Here is a 14,706-nt window from a genome sequence, read left to right on the forward strand (position 1 = left end):
TTGGTTTTGTTTTTTTTTTCCTGGTCCAGGCACACCCTCTTGAAATAAAGCAAACATAAGCACTCGGGTTTCATTAGTTAGTGATTAAATATTCTATGAGACAGAAAATTGGCAGAGAAAGTAAGGCTGGTATGTTCGTGTTGGTCTTACTGTTGGCTCTTTGTGCACAGTCTGAGTGGCAGGCCTCTGTAAACTGAGCTCGACACTTGTGGGGTCCTTCTTCAACTCTACCGGGGGCCTGTCCCCTCTGGCTACTCCGTCAATTTTCAGAGATCTGCTTGGTGAAGGAGTAAATGTTACTGTTGTACACTCTTTATCCTTCTCCTCCACGCCATTGAAGTTTTCTCCATTCATGCTGACTTTTCCATCTACCTGCAGAATACAGTTAAATATAAGAATACAGTAAATAACTATAAGAATACAGTAAGTAAAAGAATACAGTAAATGCTGAGGCAGTTAGCATTCAAAGGAATTTAGGAAATTAGGACTTCAACATGCCACAATTGCTAACACAGTCTCTGCCATCAGTGAAGGACAGAGCCAAGCACATATTTCATTCAACGGGCCAAGATAGAAGAAATCCCTATTCCAGGGAGGTCATAAACAAAATACAGACAGAAGGTAGTAATTTTTCTGGATTGCCCCATTTCGTTTTCCCAGTAACATACAGACACCCTTTGTGTGCATCACAGATCAATGGATTTTAAAAGAACAGCAAAGATTTATGTTAAATGCTGGGGTTTGCATTGCCTCATGCAAGAGTCAAGCAGGTTCTCCAGGACTAATTACACTGATGAACTGCTATGTACCCTGATGACCTCACCAGAGTATTAGTAGACCATGCTTTCTGAAGCACTGTCATGTGAACTTTGAAGGGTCAGGAGCAGCAGAGTTCATCCACTTCTTTCTTTACTGTTCATAACAGGGAATTAAGGAACCAACAAAACTGGGCATTCTGCCTTCTCCATGAGGCGATAAAATAAATACCTGCTTTCCCAGAAAATGATTTTATGCAGTCTCCATGAAAAGGAGAGCACAGAAACAGTTTAACTACTTTGTTGTCAGGGTCAAGCTAGCTCCTCGGCTAGCAAGGAAGAAAATAGAAAATAAACTCTAGCTTCTTCTTCTGCACGCTGACACAGCTTCCTCTTGGGACTTTAATGCTTCGTAATTATGTTCTGAATGGAGGCGGCACGTAAAGACTTCCTTCAATTTGGAGGGCTGTTTGTAGAAACCATGGTAGACGTGAAAAAAAGCCTTGCTATGAAGAACTCACAAGCCATTCACTGTAAGAGGGCCCAGCTGGAGAAAGCCCAGGAGAGGACCAGGTGCCAGTAACAGCATTTTGCTCCCGCCTAGCTACAGCACAGATGTCTATAGGATTGTCAGCAGGGGTGAGCTTTAAATAGATTTGAAGCAGGGCTTTACCACTCTGTGCACAGAGATCCTTCCTTGCAAAAAGGTCATCACAGGACACAACACAAAGGTGAGGAAGTAAATATGGACAGACTCTTCTCTGCTAATCATTGGACTTTGGGGGAATAATGGCATAGGTCAGTGGTTTCTTAAAGAAGCTATCTGGGATATATATGGTGATTAGTCATTTCAGGTTTCACCACAGGTACTGCATAAACAAAAAACGCATGTAAAAACAAGCTCGGAGGTAAACCACTCCATGGGAACTTTTCACTTATTTCACTGTTATTGAAAACTGATGCAACAAGCGTCAAAACTGCTTTACCGAACTGGAACACAGTTTAAGAAAACAAGGTTCTTCCCATCTTGTCGTCCCTGCCCCGCTCCTTATTTCACCCTTTACCTATCTTCAGTACTGTAATTCTGGAGTGAAGAGCTTGGGTACCTCAAGAGCGGCACTCCACCTTAGTGTATGCCATCAGTGCTAGGCTGAGGGCAAACTCCTCCCGCTGACTTCTTGTATATGTGCATCCAGAGTTCTGTTCTCTGTCTGAGGGTGATTAACTAAGAGGCCACCTCTGAGGTGCTGGGCATCCTCAGCTCTGACAGACAGGTGAATGCAATTAGCATCTCATGAAACCAGCTCCCAGGAAGAGAAGAAACAGCCCAGCTCCACAAGCGGTTTCACCCCTTCTGACTGCTTTTCAGATGAAAAGGTTCCCTCCCTTTCCTCACTGCCATCATCCACTCAACACAGTACCACTCTTAGGGTTCACTTCCAAATGCAAGTGCAAGCAGACACTGAGCCCCACATCTTCTGGGACTGTGTGCTGGATTACCCACTAGACAGGCAGGTTGTGAAAGATCTCAGAAATAAAAAAGCCAGGAAAACACTGGCAGGCCGCACCATACATTTTAGTGTCTCTGTTTAGACTAAGACATTTCTCTATTTATATTAGGGAGGAAAACCAAATGTTTGAATGATCAGAACAGATACCCTGGCTGCCGAGTTAAACAAACATACTCCCTTCCTTCTGATCTGGAGCAAGTCAACACATTGTCACCAGAGCTGAGAATGGTCGACAGACTGGTGTTTCAAGGGAAAATAATGCTACATGTGCTAGGGAATGATTCCTACTGAGACTAATCACATTCTTTCACATCAAGCGAACAAGATCTAGACAGACTTTTAGTGGTGGTTGGTGGGGGGTAGAAGCACCCATGGGTTAGTTTCTTCCCCACATGAACTATATATGCATTAATATGAAGGTGACACACACATATATCTTGGTCTGCTGAGGAAAAAAGTGGCATGGATCAGAAAAAAACCAAAGATCCACAATTCACTGATGTCTAAAATGTAAACTCTAGGGGAGTACCAACTGAGGCACAGGAGAAATAGGAACTACCAGTTTCACATTTCAACTAGGAAACATGGCCGGCGGGTTTCCACAAACTGGGACAGACTTCAAGAAATTACAGACATCACAACACTCTTTTTCACTATCTATACAGAGCTGACTTATTTTTTAAAAAGTAAACAACCTAAGTATACATGGTAGCAACGCTACTGGGACATCAGCAGGGCTGCAGGGACCCCTGCATGCCACTAGCAAAGCATCAGAGAGCAATGGCAGACACAAGGGGACCCCAACTCTACAAGCTGGGGGCATCCGTGTCAGTAGCCTTTGCACTGCTTACAACAAGGCTACAATGAGACTTGAGGAAGCTCCAGTTTTGGTACAGGCACTGAGAGAGCAGATTTCTTCAAATTTGACTTATTCCAGCCTGTTCTCTCTTAACACATCCCAGTTCTTTGCTTTCTGCATCACTGGTTCAGTATCTTACTCCCATTCTCCGCATCCACCCAGTCCAAAGATACACTCCTCAAGTTTCCTATGCCAGTTTCAGTCTCTTCTCCTTCCCCCACAAATCCCATAGCTGGCTCCTTATTCCAGGCAGCCCTGCTTTCATCCAAGCGCTCTTACTTCTTTTATTCCCAATAGTCTTTGTGCAGTTCTTGCAACCCAACAGAGTCATTCCCCCTCTCTCACCAGCCATCCCCAGTTACATTGCTGCCCCAATACCAATCTGTTTCCCTAAACCTGCATGGACAGCCTATATCCCCTCTTTATGCCAGTGAAGCACCTTTCCCCATTCATCCTTGGTGAGAAGCACGTTTAGGACAGAGAGTATCTTTGGGTGAGCTGGCTCTTGACTCTGAAGTAGGGACTCTCCACAATGAATGCACACACACTGCAGTGTTTCAAAGACTTACGACTTGGCTGAATGGGACAGACTTGTTTTGGTATGGCAAAAATCAGACTCCTGACAAAAAAGCCAGTTCAGGACTTGCTCCAAAAGTCAGGGCCTCCATGCTCCCTGCCCCTTCCCTTTTGTTTGAAAACAAAGAAACCATGACAACATTCTCTTTCCTAACCTCTTTCTCAGGAAACGTCTTGCTATTTTCTTAGAGTGCTCCCTTTCCCTGTCTTTCCCCAAACAAATTTAGCCTGAGGAAAAATGACCGGCACAAATATTCCAGTCTGAACAGGTCAAGAAGGCTGGTAACCCAGAAGAGACCACTAGGCTGGGCAGCACAGAGCACGAAGCTGAGTTTTATAACATCAGAATGCTGCAACCATTTTCTACTTAATTGCACTAAACATTTGTATGTTCAGATGATTCAGTCAGGATCTCTTTGCCTCCTGACTGACTTTGGGGAGTGCAACGTATCCTACCTTAAAGTTTTTTAAAACCTCCTGTGTATTTTTGGGTTGTGAGTAAGGCTTGGGTGTCAGCATAGGCACGGCCTTGGAGACAACACTTTTGCTGGGAGACGTGCGGCCCATTGAACCGCTGGGCTCTAGTTCAGCGGTGGGAACGATAGTTGCTTCAATGGTGGCAGTGAATTTTGGAGCAGGCAGCGACTGTTGCCTTAAATATCTCAGAGGATTTGGGTCTTCCAGTGGGGAATTTGGCTCCACTGAATGGCTTCTTTCCAGAATTTTTGGCATCTGCAAACGCTCAAGGACAGCTTCACTGATAGTGAATCTTTCGATGTACTGCTGGAGGATGCTCTCAGCCTCCTCCTGTGACTTTGCATTCTTGTATGCCTCATGAAGCTCCCGCTCTCTTCTCTCTCTGCAATGGAGACAACACAAGAGAGACCACTGCATTAAAATTAACCCTGGAAATAACTTCTATTTCCTCTGCTCCATCAAAATCCTTCCCTCTCCCTCACTCCAGGCCTGCTGGCATGGCTGCCCACAGCTACCTATCATCTATGGAGCACACGGTATTTTCAGCATTCCTCCATACTTCAGTAAAACAACATACTTCTCTTCCACAATTTCTCGGTAGGTTTTGATGCTTTTTCTGCGCTCATTTGTTCCATCTCCAGACAACAGCCTTTCCATTTTCTTTCTCTCAGCCTCTTTTTTTATTAAATCCTGTGAAGCGCTCCTTCGACGACTCTTCCACCGAGCCAGGTCCTGCGAGAGAAGGAAGGCACCTGAATCCAGAGTTGCAAATAGCTAAAAACAGGCAGTGATGTTTATTTTAAAGAGAAAAGGAGATTATACCATAAAATAAAGGTGTTGCCTGACTGACTTTTCTCTTAACAGCAGGATCCAGTAAAGATTTCATAGCTCCCCTGGTGTATTTTCTTTTTGGCTTTGTAGTGTTGCAAAAGCACACTAGGTAATAACACCAGGAAATTTGGGCTAAAAGGACCAGTCAGGGCACTCATTTTCACTTGGGCCAACATTATGGACAAAACCTGACTCCCCAGAAAGATGAAATAGAAAAAACATGTTTGGTGAAGAATTTTAATAATCAGATGTGTGGGAGGCAGGAGTTCACTGGAGGAAGGGACATTGTTCTACTGTGAACTACAGCCGCACTGATAGTCTGCCTTTGGACAGCTGACAGTCCGCCTCAGAGAACTGATAGTCCCATATTTTGCCCATGCTATCAGCCAAGTACATGCAAGCATAGTTGACCCATGCTTTTTTTTTTTGACAGTGAAAAATGCAGTGCAGCATCCAAACTGAAATTCTGCCTCATGGGCACACGTCAATATTGTGGACCCAGATCTGAGCAACACCGGTTAAGGACTAAAGTGGCTCACACCTGGTTGGTGTGAGACATGACAGATCAAAAAGCCTGTGGTTTGTATCGAGCTATATAGATATGTCCCTGTTGAAGTAATGATCTTACTCTTTTTGGAGTCTGCCTGCCCAAAATTGTCCAGAAGATCCACTGATTCTGGTTCTTTACCTTTCTTGCAAAATTAGCCTGACACTAAACCAGAGAGTCACAGAAGATACCTGTTATGGGAACCTATGCCTTGCATCCTGCTTGGGTTACGAATTTACAAGTCCTGGAGGGTACAGAGACAAGATCTTTTTTACAGTAAAAGTATTACAGTAAACAAGTTTCTTAAGCTATAAAATTTCTTTGCAGCCAACTAGTAAAGGAACAAAATTTTACCTGTAAAAAAAAACTTCTGCAGAACTTCTGCAAAGAAAAATAACTTCCTAGGAAACTGTAGGAGCACATTTATCACTAACTCTACAACATTAGGAAATTAGTAGAGAGATTATACTTCATGCACTCTAACAAATTCTGGTTTTAATAAAAACCAGAGATTCTGTACACATACTCAGTTCAAAGGCTATTTCATTAATTACATGGTTTTCCAAATATTTTAATTGCATTTCTATTGGTAAACAGCAGAAGGTACTGCAAGCATAACTTATTTTATTAAAACCAGGAACAAACCTTGTCACTTTTAATTTAGCTTAAAACCACAAATTATTGACGTTACACTCAAGGGAATGCTCATTAAAGTATTTATTCACATGACCTACATATATCAGTCTATAAAATCCCCTTCTTGAAACATAAGCCTTTCATTTTCCTCAGTTACTAATTATTCTCACTGAAGCACCAAAGCATTTCTTTATTCAGCTAGTCCTGCTGTTGCCCATTGTTTAGAAATTAGTTTTTCATTAGCAAATTTCAAAACATAAGCCCTCCTCCTCTTTTCATAAATAAAATCCAGACATGTTTATCTTTTCCAGCTCTGATGCTTTAGAATAACAATAATTAAAAAAAGCCATAAACCCGTTAATTGTTGGCAAATTTACAGCATGGGCATATAAAAAATATCTGACCATGAATGCAGTGTCGCCTCCATAAAGCTCTTTGAATGCCAAGGACATTCCAGTAAGGGCATTTTTAGTGCCTCTTCAGAACTTTTAGTTCAGTGTAGAAGGTGCTGAGGGCCTGGAAAACTTACGCACTTTAGCTCAGAGGATTTTCCATTCAACAGCAGAGTTCTCAAACCTTTTGAATGCCTTTGGACTCATTCTTATCTCTGCTGGGAAATTATGGCTTCCCACATATGCAGACCTCTCAGCTGAAATCCTTCATTGTTCTACTATGGCAAGTTATTTCTTAGTTGGATATACTGTCCTTTTTTTGACTTTTCCTTGAAAAAAACCTCTCTGAGATGTTTTCACAGTAGCTGTCCTTATAATGGGAAATTGCTGTACTAGCTGCTTGAAGAGATGTGTTTTTTGGTTTTGTTTTTAGATTAAAAAGTATGCCCCGAATTCCTCATTTAAAATCAGTCTTTAGGAATGAACAGGATTGATACTAAAACTCCTGATACTAACTTACCTGCACATCATACTTTTCTGTCCTTAGTAATTTGCTGAAGATAATGCCAAATGCCAGGACAGCTTAAAGAAAACATTGAGGACAGAGGGTTTGGAAAGGACTTGGAACCCAAGCAGGGTGTAGCTAACTTGAAGGGTAGTTTGTTTGTGTGGACAAGATGGAAACTGGTAGCAAATTTATTAAAGCCAAGTCCGACCTATTTATTCACTGTCCTGCTTAGTCTTGTATTTTGTCAGTTTGGGTACTTACTAATTATAAAAGTTGATAAACTAAAAGTTTATATTATAAAAGAAAAATCAGCAGTTAGAAGCTGCTCTGTTTTCATTTTTACCTAATCACAGATACTTTTTTTTTAAAAAAGCAAAATATATGGTGCACAGGCAGAGGCATAAGACGACCTTGTATTCTGTAATTTACATCAAAGTATGACCTTTTATGTTTTTACCAACAATTCACTTGGTGTGGGGGGAAGGAAAAAAGCTCTTGGTTATTTTAGTGCTAGAGAATAACTGTAGATTTAGCAGGTTGCACTTTTTTGCCTAGCTAGCTGGCCTCACTGCAGACCATGTTGCCTACTCACGTCTTGCCATCTGGTCTCATCCTCTTTCAGCTGGTTGTGTATGTTCTGCAGCTTCTCATGGCGAGCTTTGCTATGAGGCTGAGTCACAGCTTCGTCTTCACATCTCATGTCAAACATGCTCATACTCCTAACCAAGGGGCAAAGAAGAAGTGCAGTGTTATTTAGAGGCTTATATTTCTTCAGCTAGTTAGAGCTAAAGCCACATGAGGGTGCTACAGCAGAATCAGACACCTGCACCGTTACAAAGCTCCCAAAAGCAGCAGTCCCCTAGAAGGACCAGTTAGCATCCCTATGAATATCAGGCATTATACTCCTCAATTTTCTCTTGTTTTTGTTAATTAACTGCAACTTTGCCTCTCGCTGGGAAGCATTACTAACATTACACCTCCATCAATACCTCTTATATTCAGAGCAGAGTTCAGAACATTTTACTTTCTGAAGATCTGTTTCCCAGTGAGTTTTCAAGACCCCCTCCAATTAACACCACAGACTGAAGTTTCCATTTCAGCATAAAACAAGAGAGGCTTGAGAAGTATATTAGGGGCAGCATGGCTGGCTAAATGCTATTGCTACGAAACCGGGGAGAGCCTGCCCAGAGAAGTACATGGAATGCCAACAGCATGGTACTTCCTCCTCTCCCCTCCCTGCCTCAAAGAAACTCAATGCTATCAGCACCAACTTATTAATATGGCTAACCTGACAAGGAGAAGCTGACGTTCAGGACAAAACAGTTTCTTTCTACACATTCTATTTCTGTCCCTAACCTTTGGAGAGTTAAAGGAAAAAAAGGTCATGGTTTGACATTATACATCCGTTGATATTATATAAAGATCTTCACACGAAGATAACGTACTTACTACTCCCCCCCTACTACCTATTACTAGTAAAACATGACCTCAGTTGTGCCATTAAAAGCAAAAAAGCAAAAGAAAAAAAGCCATGCAGTTCCATATGAAGTGATTTCACAACAGTCTTCAAATGATCATCTGTAGCTTTAGGTGAGCCAGTTAACAGGAGAAGCACTCAATGAAAATAAAAGTGTAGGTGACTGTGTCTACAGCAATCAAAGTGAATAGACATGGAAAGCTGTGCATATATATATTTAGCCAACATTAGTATTCTGGCAAGCAAAGATGGGAATGAACAACTCTCAAGGGAAAACTGAAAGGTCTGGACAGTGGATGGAAAAGGACATGCACAGATCCCATCCTGTTAGTAGGTATTTACTCAGAAATGAAGGACAGAATACATATCCTATTGCCTTTAAGCATGAACAGTGAGGTCAGCATATTACCGTGCTTCACCCTTAAACAGAATGCTGAGGGGTATACTAATTTGGCTTTCTCTGTGGGTACTTTAAGGGTTACATGGCTCAGGACTTGACTGGAGCACTCCTAAATAACAGAACCTAAAGAGATGGCAAGTTTTGTTGTTTTTAAAACTAAAGGCATATCACCTACTAAAGAACATTTAAGTGTCAGTCATATTTTGCAGACTGGTAGGTCCGGAGATGCATAACTTGTAATAAAGTCACCCTTAAAGGGTTTATTCCAGTTTAAGAGCTTTTGAAACTCACACAAAGAAAAACCTTTAGTGTTAAATATTTGCCATCCTGCGCCTACTGGGTCAAACTGGTTGTGTAGCTCCTTTCTTGTACCCTTCTCAAATGTCAGAGAATTTTTCATTCACATACAACAGAAGAAAACAGAAGACCTGAAATGGTGATAATTGGTTCTAGTAGAGTGCATGAGTACTCACCCTCTGCCATTTGAGATGGGAAAATAAAAATACTTTCTACCAAGAGTCCCCTGATGTCCTCATGCAAGACTAGTGTTTATTCCCTGTGTTCACTCGAGGCTCTCAGGGTGCAGAGAGAGAGCAATCCCAAAGGTTTTATGGCTATTAACAATGCAATAAAAAAGGTACTCTGGAAAAGACTTCAGCCTAGGACAGGAATCAAACTACACACTACAACTCCACCTGCATCTTCTACTCTAGTTGTCACCTCCTGCTGCTGGGCCTTCAATGCCATGGATAAGCAACCAGGTAGGTTCAAACATCAGCTCTGCAGCAACGTGTTATTGCACAAGTGGATCTTCCCAAGAGAGCAATCTGCAGGAGTCACATCTCAAATCACTGTGCTCTGCTCTGACCAGCATGTAGTAACCATGAAGGAGAACCACCTACTTTCCTGAATACACAGACAAAGCCAACTGAAAGGTCTACATCGACTTCTCTGCCTGACAAGTTCATCCTTAGAAAAGAATCAGAGGCCAAAACCGAGCTTCTGCCAAAAGACACTTTCACTATGAGTCCCACATAATTTCGTCCTATTTCTTTCTTACATAAACTACAAATGGCTCCAGCCCATCACTAACACCTCCATGAACAGAACTAGATTTACTCCTTCCTTCAACCATGCGCTGGGCCAGCAGACACACAGTATCCAAGTAGATGGGGGAGATGTAACTGTACCAAATCCACATTCATGACTTTTCTGCCATTAGCAAAGCTCTGGGGATTATATCCAAACTCTGTCTGGAAGCAAGAGGCCTTTCTGCTGACCAGTGTACCAGACCTGCTGTTCTAATAAAGATCTGGGAAAAAACACCGTGCAGACCAACAGTGTGTTTTGGAGGGCTAGATCTTTGGGAGGAGATACACTACTTTATTCTCACAAATTACAGTTGTTCTTGTCAACAACATCATGCAGCAATTCTTTTTTTTTTTTTTTTAAACAGGTCTGAACAAGTGTTGGATAAAAAAATCCTCAAGGAATTGAGCATGTAGACTATTTAATTTGAAAGTGAGAGGGTAAAAATCTTCTTTCTATGAGAATATGTTAAAAATCTGTATGCAAGGCATTTATTATGTGGCTGCATTACCATTTTACAGGCATACTAAGACTTAAGAAACCCCAATAAAACATAAAAAGTGACAGGCTGGCTAAAGAATCAGACTTGAGGAAACAAATACTCAAAAATCTCAGCTCACTGTTATTTGCTTGTCAGGCTTAAAGTATAAAGCATAAGCCTAAACTCACACTGGACTGTCACAGTACCATCAGAACTCAGCCTCGTCTCTTCAGGAGCTGGGAATGGGGCTGATCATCAGCAGCACACTAAGTATTGCCTTTTCTGGACCTTGAGACAGACCAGGGCTGATGACAATATCCAGCATTCATTAACCAGCGAAGGGAACTTTGTCAGTCTCATAAAGGAGTTTCTAGTTTTGCTGCCGGGATAAACAGCATCTAGTCTTAAGACTGAATTCAAGTTACAGAGATTTCAAGAGAGACCTGACAAACATTTTGGAAGCATTTTAAATGTCAGTCCAATTTATTTTTCCTACTTGAAAGCCAGATTTTATTAGATTCTTCCTAGGTACTTTGTCTTCAGAAGGAAAACCACAATCTTACATTTAGAAGAACTTAAAAGACAGTTTAAGAAAATAGTTGCTCTGAAACTGCGGCACATCTGGAAAGGATGACAACATTTATTGGTTTGCCTTTTAAAACAAAATCAGAATCAATGTGGAATAAACAGTATGATTTACTCATCTTTACTACTCTCACATTACACAGCCAAATGCTTTGCAACGCCTCTTTGAAGGCATCTCCATGTACCTTCTCTCACGCTTGCATTTAATACAGACATATAAATACGTGGGAAACTAAATGAAGAAATTAATCAGATAGGTAGAGGCTTTCTGAAATGGCAGGGAAGTCTCCATTGTTAAGTATAAGACTTCTGCATTGTTATGCTCTTTTTATCTCATCTCTTAATTTGATTGAACAGATTTCTGCTGCTTGAAAATAATCACATTTACTCCGTGGTCAGAGGACACAGGCTTAGCTCAGCATAAAGATATTACAGATCTTGTAAAGAATATTCAAGTCCATGATTCTAGCCTTTATCATTAGAGGAAAGGGTGAGAAATTATATACGAGTCTCTGTATATACTTGTTATAAAGAAAACCCCTCCATGCTGTTTCTGTTTTGTGATTTAATCTGGGAGACAGAGGACACATGCATTTCTGCGAACAGACGAAGGATATGAAGGGCATTATTATGGGGGTAGTTCCTAACTATTTTTTTGCTTCTAAATGACTGCCTTTTGTAAGAATAGCTAATGTTTTCACAGAGATTTTTAAATGATATTGCTTACTGTTCTGAACTACAGTTTCCATGCATGCATACACAATTAAAATACGTTTGAATGCAATAAATGTCACAGTCCTACTCCTTCTGCCAAAAGTAAAGCATTGAGGTGAAGAGCTTAAAAAAAATGAAGTACGTTATTAAACCCAACCTAGAAGGGATTAAAGAGAAAAATTTTAAAAGACAATGAAGGAGCAGCCAAAGATGTATTTTCCTGGTAATTATTCTAAAGATCACAATGGATTTTATTTTACTTTGGGATTTCTTTTTTCTTCCTGTATAGGTCATACTTCATTTTTTTCCTCAACACCCAGCCCAGATTCAACCCAACTCTCTTTACCTGTAGCTGATTAGAGGCAATGGAAATTCAGAAGAATAACAAAAGAAAAGAAAAAAAAAAGAGGAAACAATACTTTAAGCAACAGCTGGCCATTAGTGTTACGCTCATTTTTTATGGGCTTTTATATAAAAATTATTTTTAGCTGCAATGTAAGCCATAGTGCATTCCATTTTTCAGTGCTTTTCTGAAAAATTTATTTGCTGGAACACTGCAAAATAATAATGAGGCATCAACTGCATTTTAAATTAGTAGAAAGACGGGAAAGCATGCAGTGTAAGTTGTTTAAAATAGAATCTTGTGAACACAAGACAACTTACTCTGCGTCATCAGACACAGCAGTTCTGGGGCCGAATCTACAAGACCAAATATAATATTAGAGTGTTGATAAATACATTAAGTAGTAATTGCAACTGGACCCATACAATTTGGGCAACTGTCACTTGACCATCCAACCTGTACCAGTAAAGCTGACCAAAAAAGGAATTGTACTGATCAAGGATTATGTATTCAGCAAACAAGACTTACCTTGTTGTCTGGAGGTCAAACTACATAAGAACACCACCCATCCCTCCCTGACCCCATACTAATGCCTCCATTATAAAAATCTGCTGAAATATACGTAAAACAGGTGTAGAAAATAGTTATTGAAAATAGACAATATACTAACATATACATTAAGTGCCACACATGCGATGAATGGAGACAAAACTTAACAGTTACATTCCACAGCAGTGCTCAGAATCACCATTACTGAAGCATGGAAGAGACAAATATTGTAGGCAGAAAGTGAGCCACAGGATTTCTTTTTTGTTTTGTTCTTTTTTTTTTTAGTTTTGTGGTTTTTTTGGGGTGTGTGTGCGTAGCTGAAGAAAGGTACTGGTAATACACAAGGCAGTGCATTCACTAAAGTGACAGTCTTGTTTAGAGCCATGCAAACCACGTATTTGTATCTAGGATTTATCATAGAAGAATATCAAGTACAAAAGTCGACACTGCAACATTTTCTAATCATGGAGAAGCAAGATACACATCTCTAAAAAAGCAGAGTCCAGTTGAACCTCTGCTATTCATAAATCTTTTTTGCAATGCAACATGTATGCTGTAATCAAATATTTCCTTTCAATTAGCTTTCATTTCAATATTTCAAATATTTCAAAAGAAAATACATTACACAACTATTCTGTTTGTTTCTAAAATGTGTATTACTGACATACAGTATTTTAGTCTGGACTGAAAACACACCAGGCAACGCACAATCGAATTCTGAAGTGTGCACACAGGGGCGTACAAGCTGCGTGATTCACACCATAGAGAGCTCACGTTTGCAGATGCTCATCCTTGGATGACAATGTTTCTGTTTTGTTTTCCTCAGGAACCTCCTGAAGCTTAGGCGTTTGACCGAGGTGGACTTCATTAAGGCTACCTTCACCCACTTGGGCAGTACAAATAGTCTCATCTTGTCCTGCAGGAGGGAGATTGCATTTTTCCTGCCCTTGCTGCTGTTCTTGTGGCAGTTGTGTTACGGGTTTTCCAGAGCTATTAATGCAGACTTGTGGACATTTTTCAGGCCTGAGTAAGCCAAAGGCAGTGGTGCAAAGAGACGTATTAACATTTGAAAAATCACAAATACATAATGAAGAGTGTAACTGTAAGTTAACAAAATAAAACCCCCACAAACCCAAATAGCTGATCGGCAACAAGCTAAGTGAGGCAGATGCACAAACCATGATTTTAATAGAGAGGGCTTATACTTCCATTTCTCTAAGTCAGAAACACAAACTGTCCTGGACACCACCAAAGATTAAAGTATTAAGTACATATTTTAACTAAGCTATTCAACTTAAGGTCTTCTCAACACCAAACCACTGTTCAATTCTACAGTAGAGGACAGTTTTTCTTCTCCTGGCTGAGCTGTACACCTGTTTTTCATCTATGTATGCACAGGCATATCCCCATGTACTTTGAAGAGGCTGATGAACAACAGCTTTTCCAATCCCTCTTGCATGTGGCTCAACCAGCTAGTAATAACTCTGTTCGAAAGTTTGAACCACCAACTTCCCCACATAGCCTCATGCATCTGAACAAAGGTGCTTAGGAAGACATTGAGCATTACCACGAGGAATCTCGGGATCTCTAGCTTTTCCATTTGGAAGTCACTGGCACCAGCTAAGCCATAGACAAGCACCTAACCTACCACATCCAGCACCTCTATTTCTAGCTGGAAACATTTGTAATAATTAGCTCATGTTTAGCCAGAAACCTCTGCAAACAGAACACAATCTCACTATGCATATCCACTTCCACATGCTGTTAGAATTTTGCATCTGGTAGAGCTCTGCCCTGAGCCTTTACAGGACTCTACCAAAAGGGCCAGAAACCCTGCATTGCCTTCTTTTGAGCAGAAAGAGTCAGCACAGAATTGAGGACAAGTAAGGAAGAAACTGCTGCTGGGCCAACAGCAACTCTTGCAGATCAAGAGATCTTGGCAAACAGCCCACAGGGCCAGGTGCAAGGGAACGAGA

At 40.8% G+C, this 14,706-nt stretch overlaps 1 protein-coding gene across 1 annotated transcript in view; it reads right to left on the reverse strand.

Moving 5' to 3' along the window:
• The window catches only part of LIMCH1 (LIM and calponin homology domains 1), a 113,157-nt gene that overhangs the window by 30,424 nt on the left and 68,027 nt on the right, over window positions 1–14,706 (reverse strand). The window contains exons 14-19 of the mRNA XM_035896755.1: window positions 13,505–13,753; window positions 12,502–12,537; window positions 7,685–7,811; window positions 4,756–4,910; window positions 4,158–4,560; window positions 151–372 (exon numbers count right to left, since the gene is read on the reverse strand). Coding sequence (XP_035752648.1) covers window positions 151–372; window positions 4,158–4,560; window positions 4,756–4,910; window positions 7,685–7,811; window positions 12,502–12,537; window positions 13,505–13,753 — 1,192 coding nt within the window. The remainder of the gene's footprint in view (window positions 1–150; window positions 373–4,157; window positions 4,561–4,755; window positions 4,911–7,684; window positions 7,812–12,501; window positions 12,538–13,504; window positions 13,754–14,706) is intronic.

Source organism: Egretta garzetta, unplaced genomic scaffold (assembly GCF_000687185.1).
Source record: "Egretta garzetta isolate BGI_Z169 unplaced genomic scaffold, ASM68718v1 scaffold256, whole genome shotgun sequence".
Classification (NCBI taxonomy): Eukaryota; Metazoa; Chordata; class Aves; order Pelecaniformes; family Ardeidae; genus Egretta; species Egretta garzetta.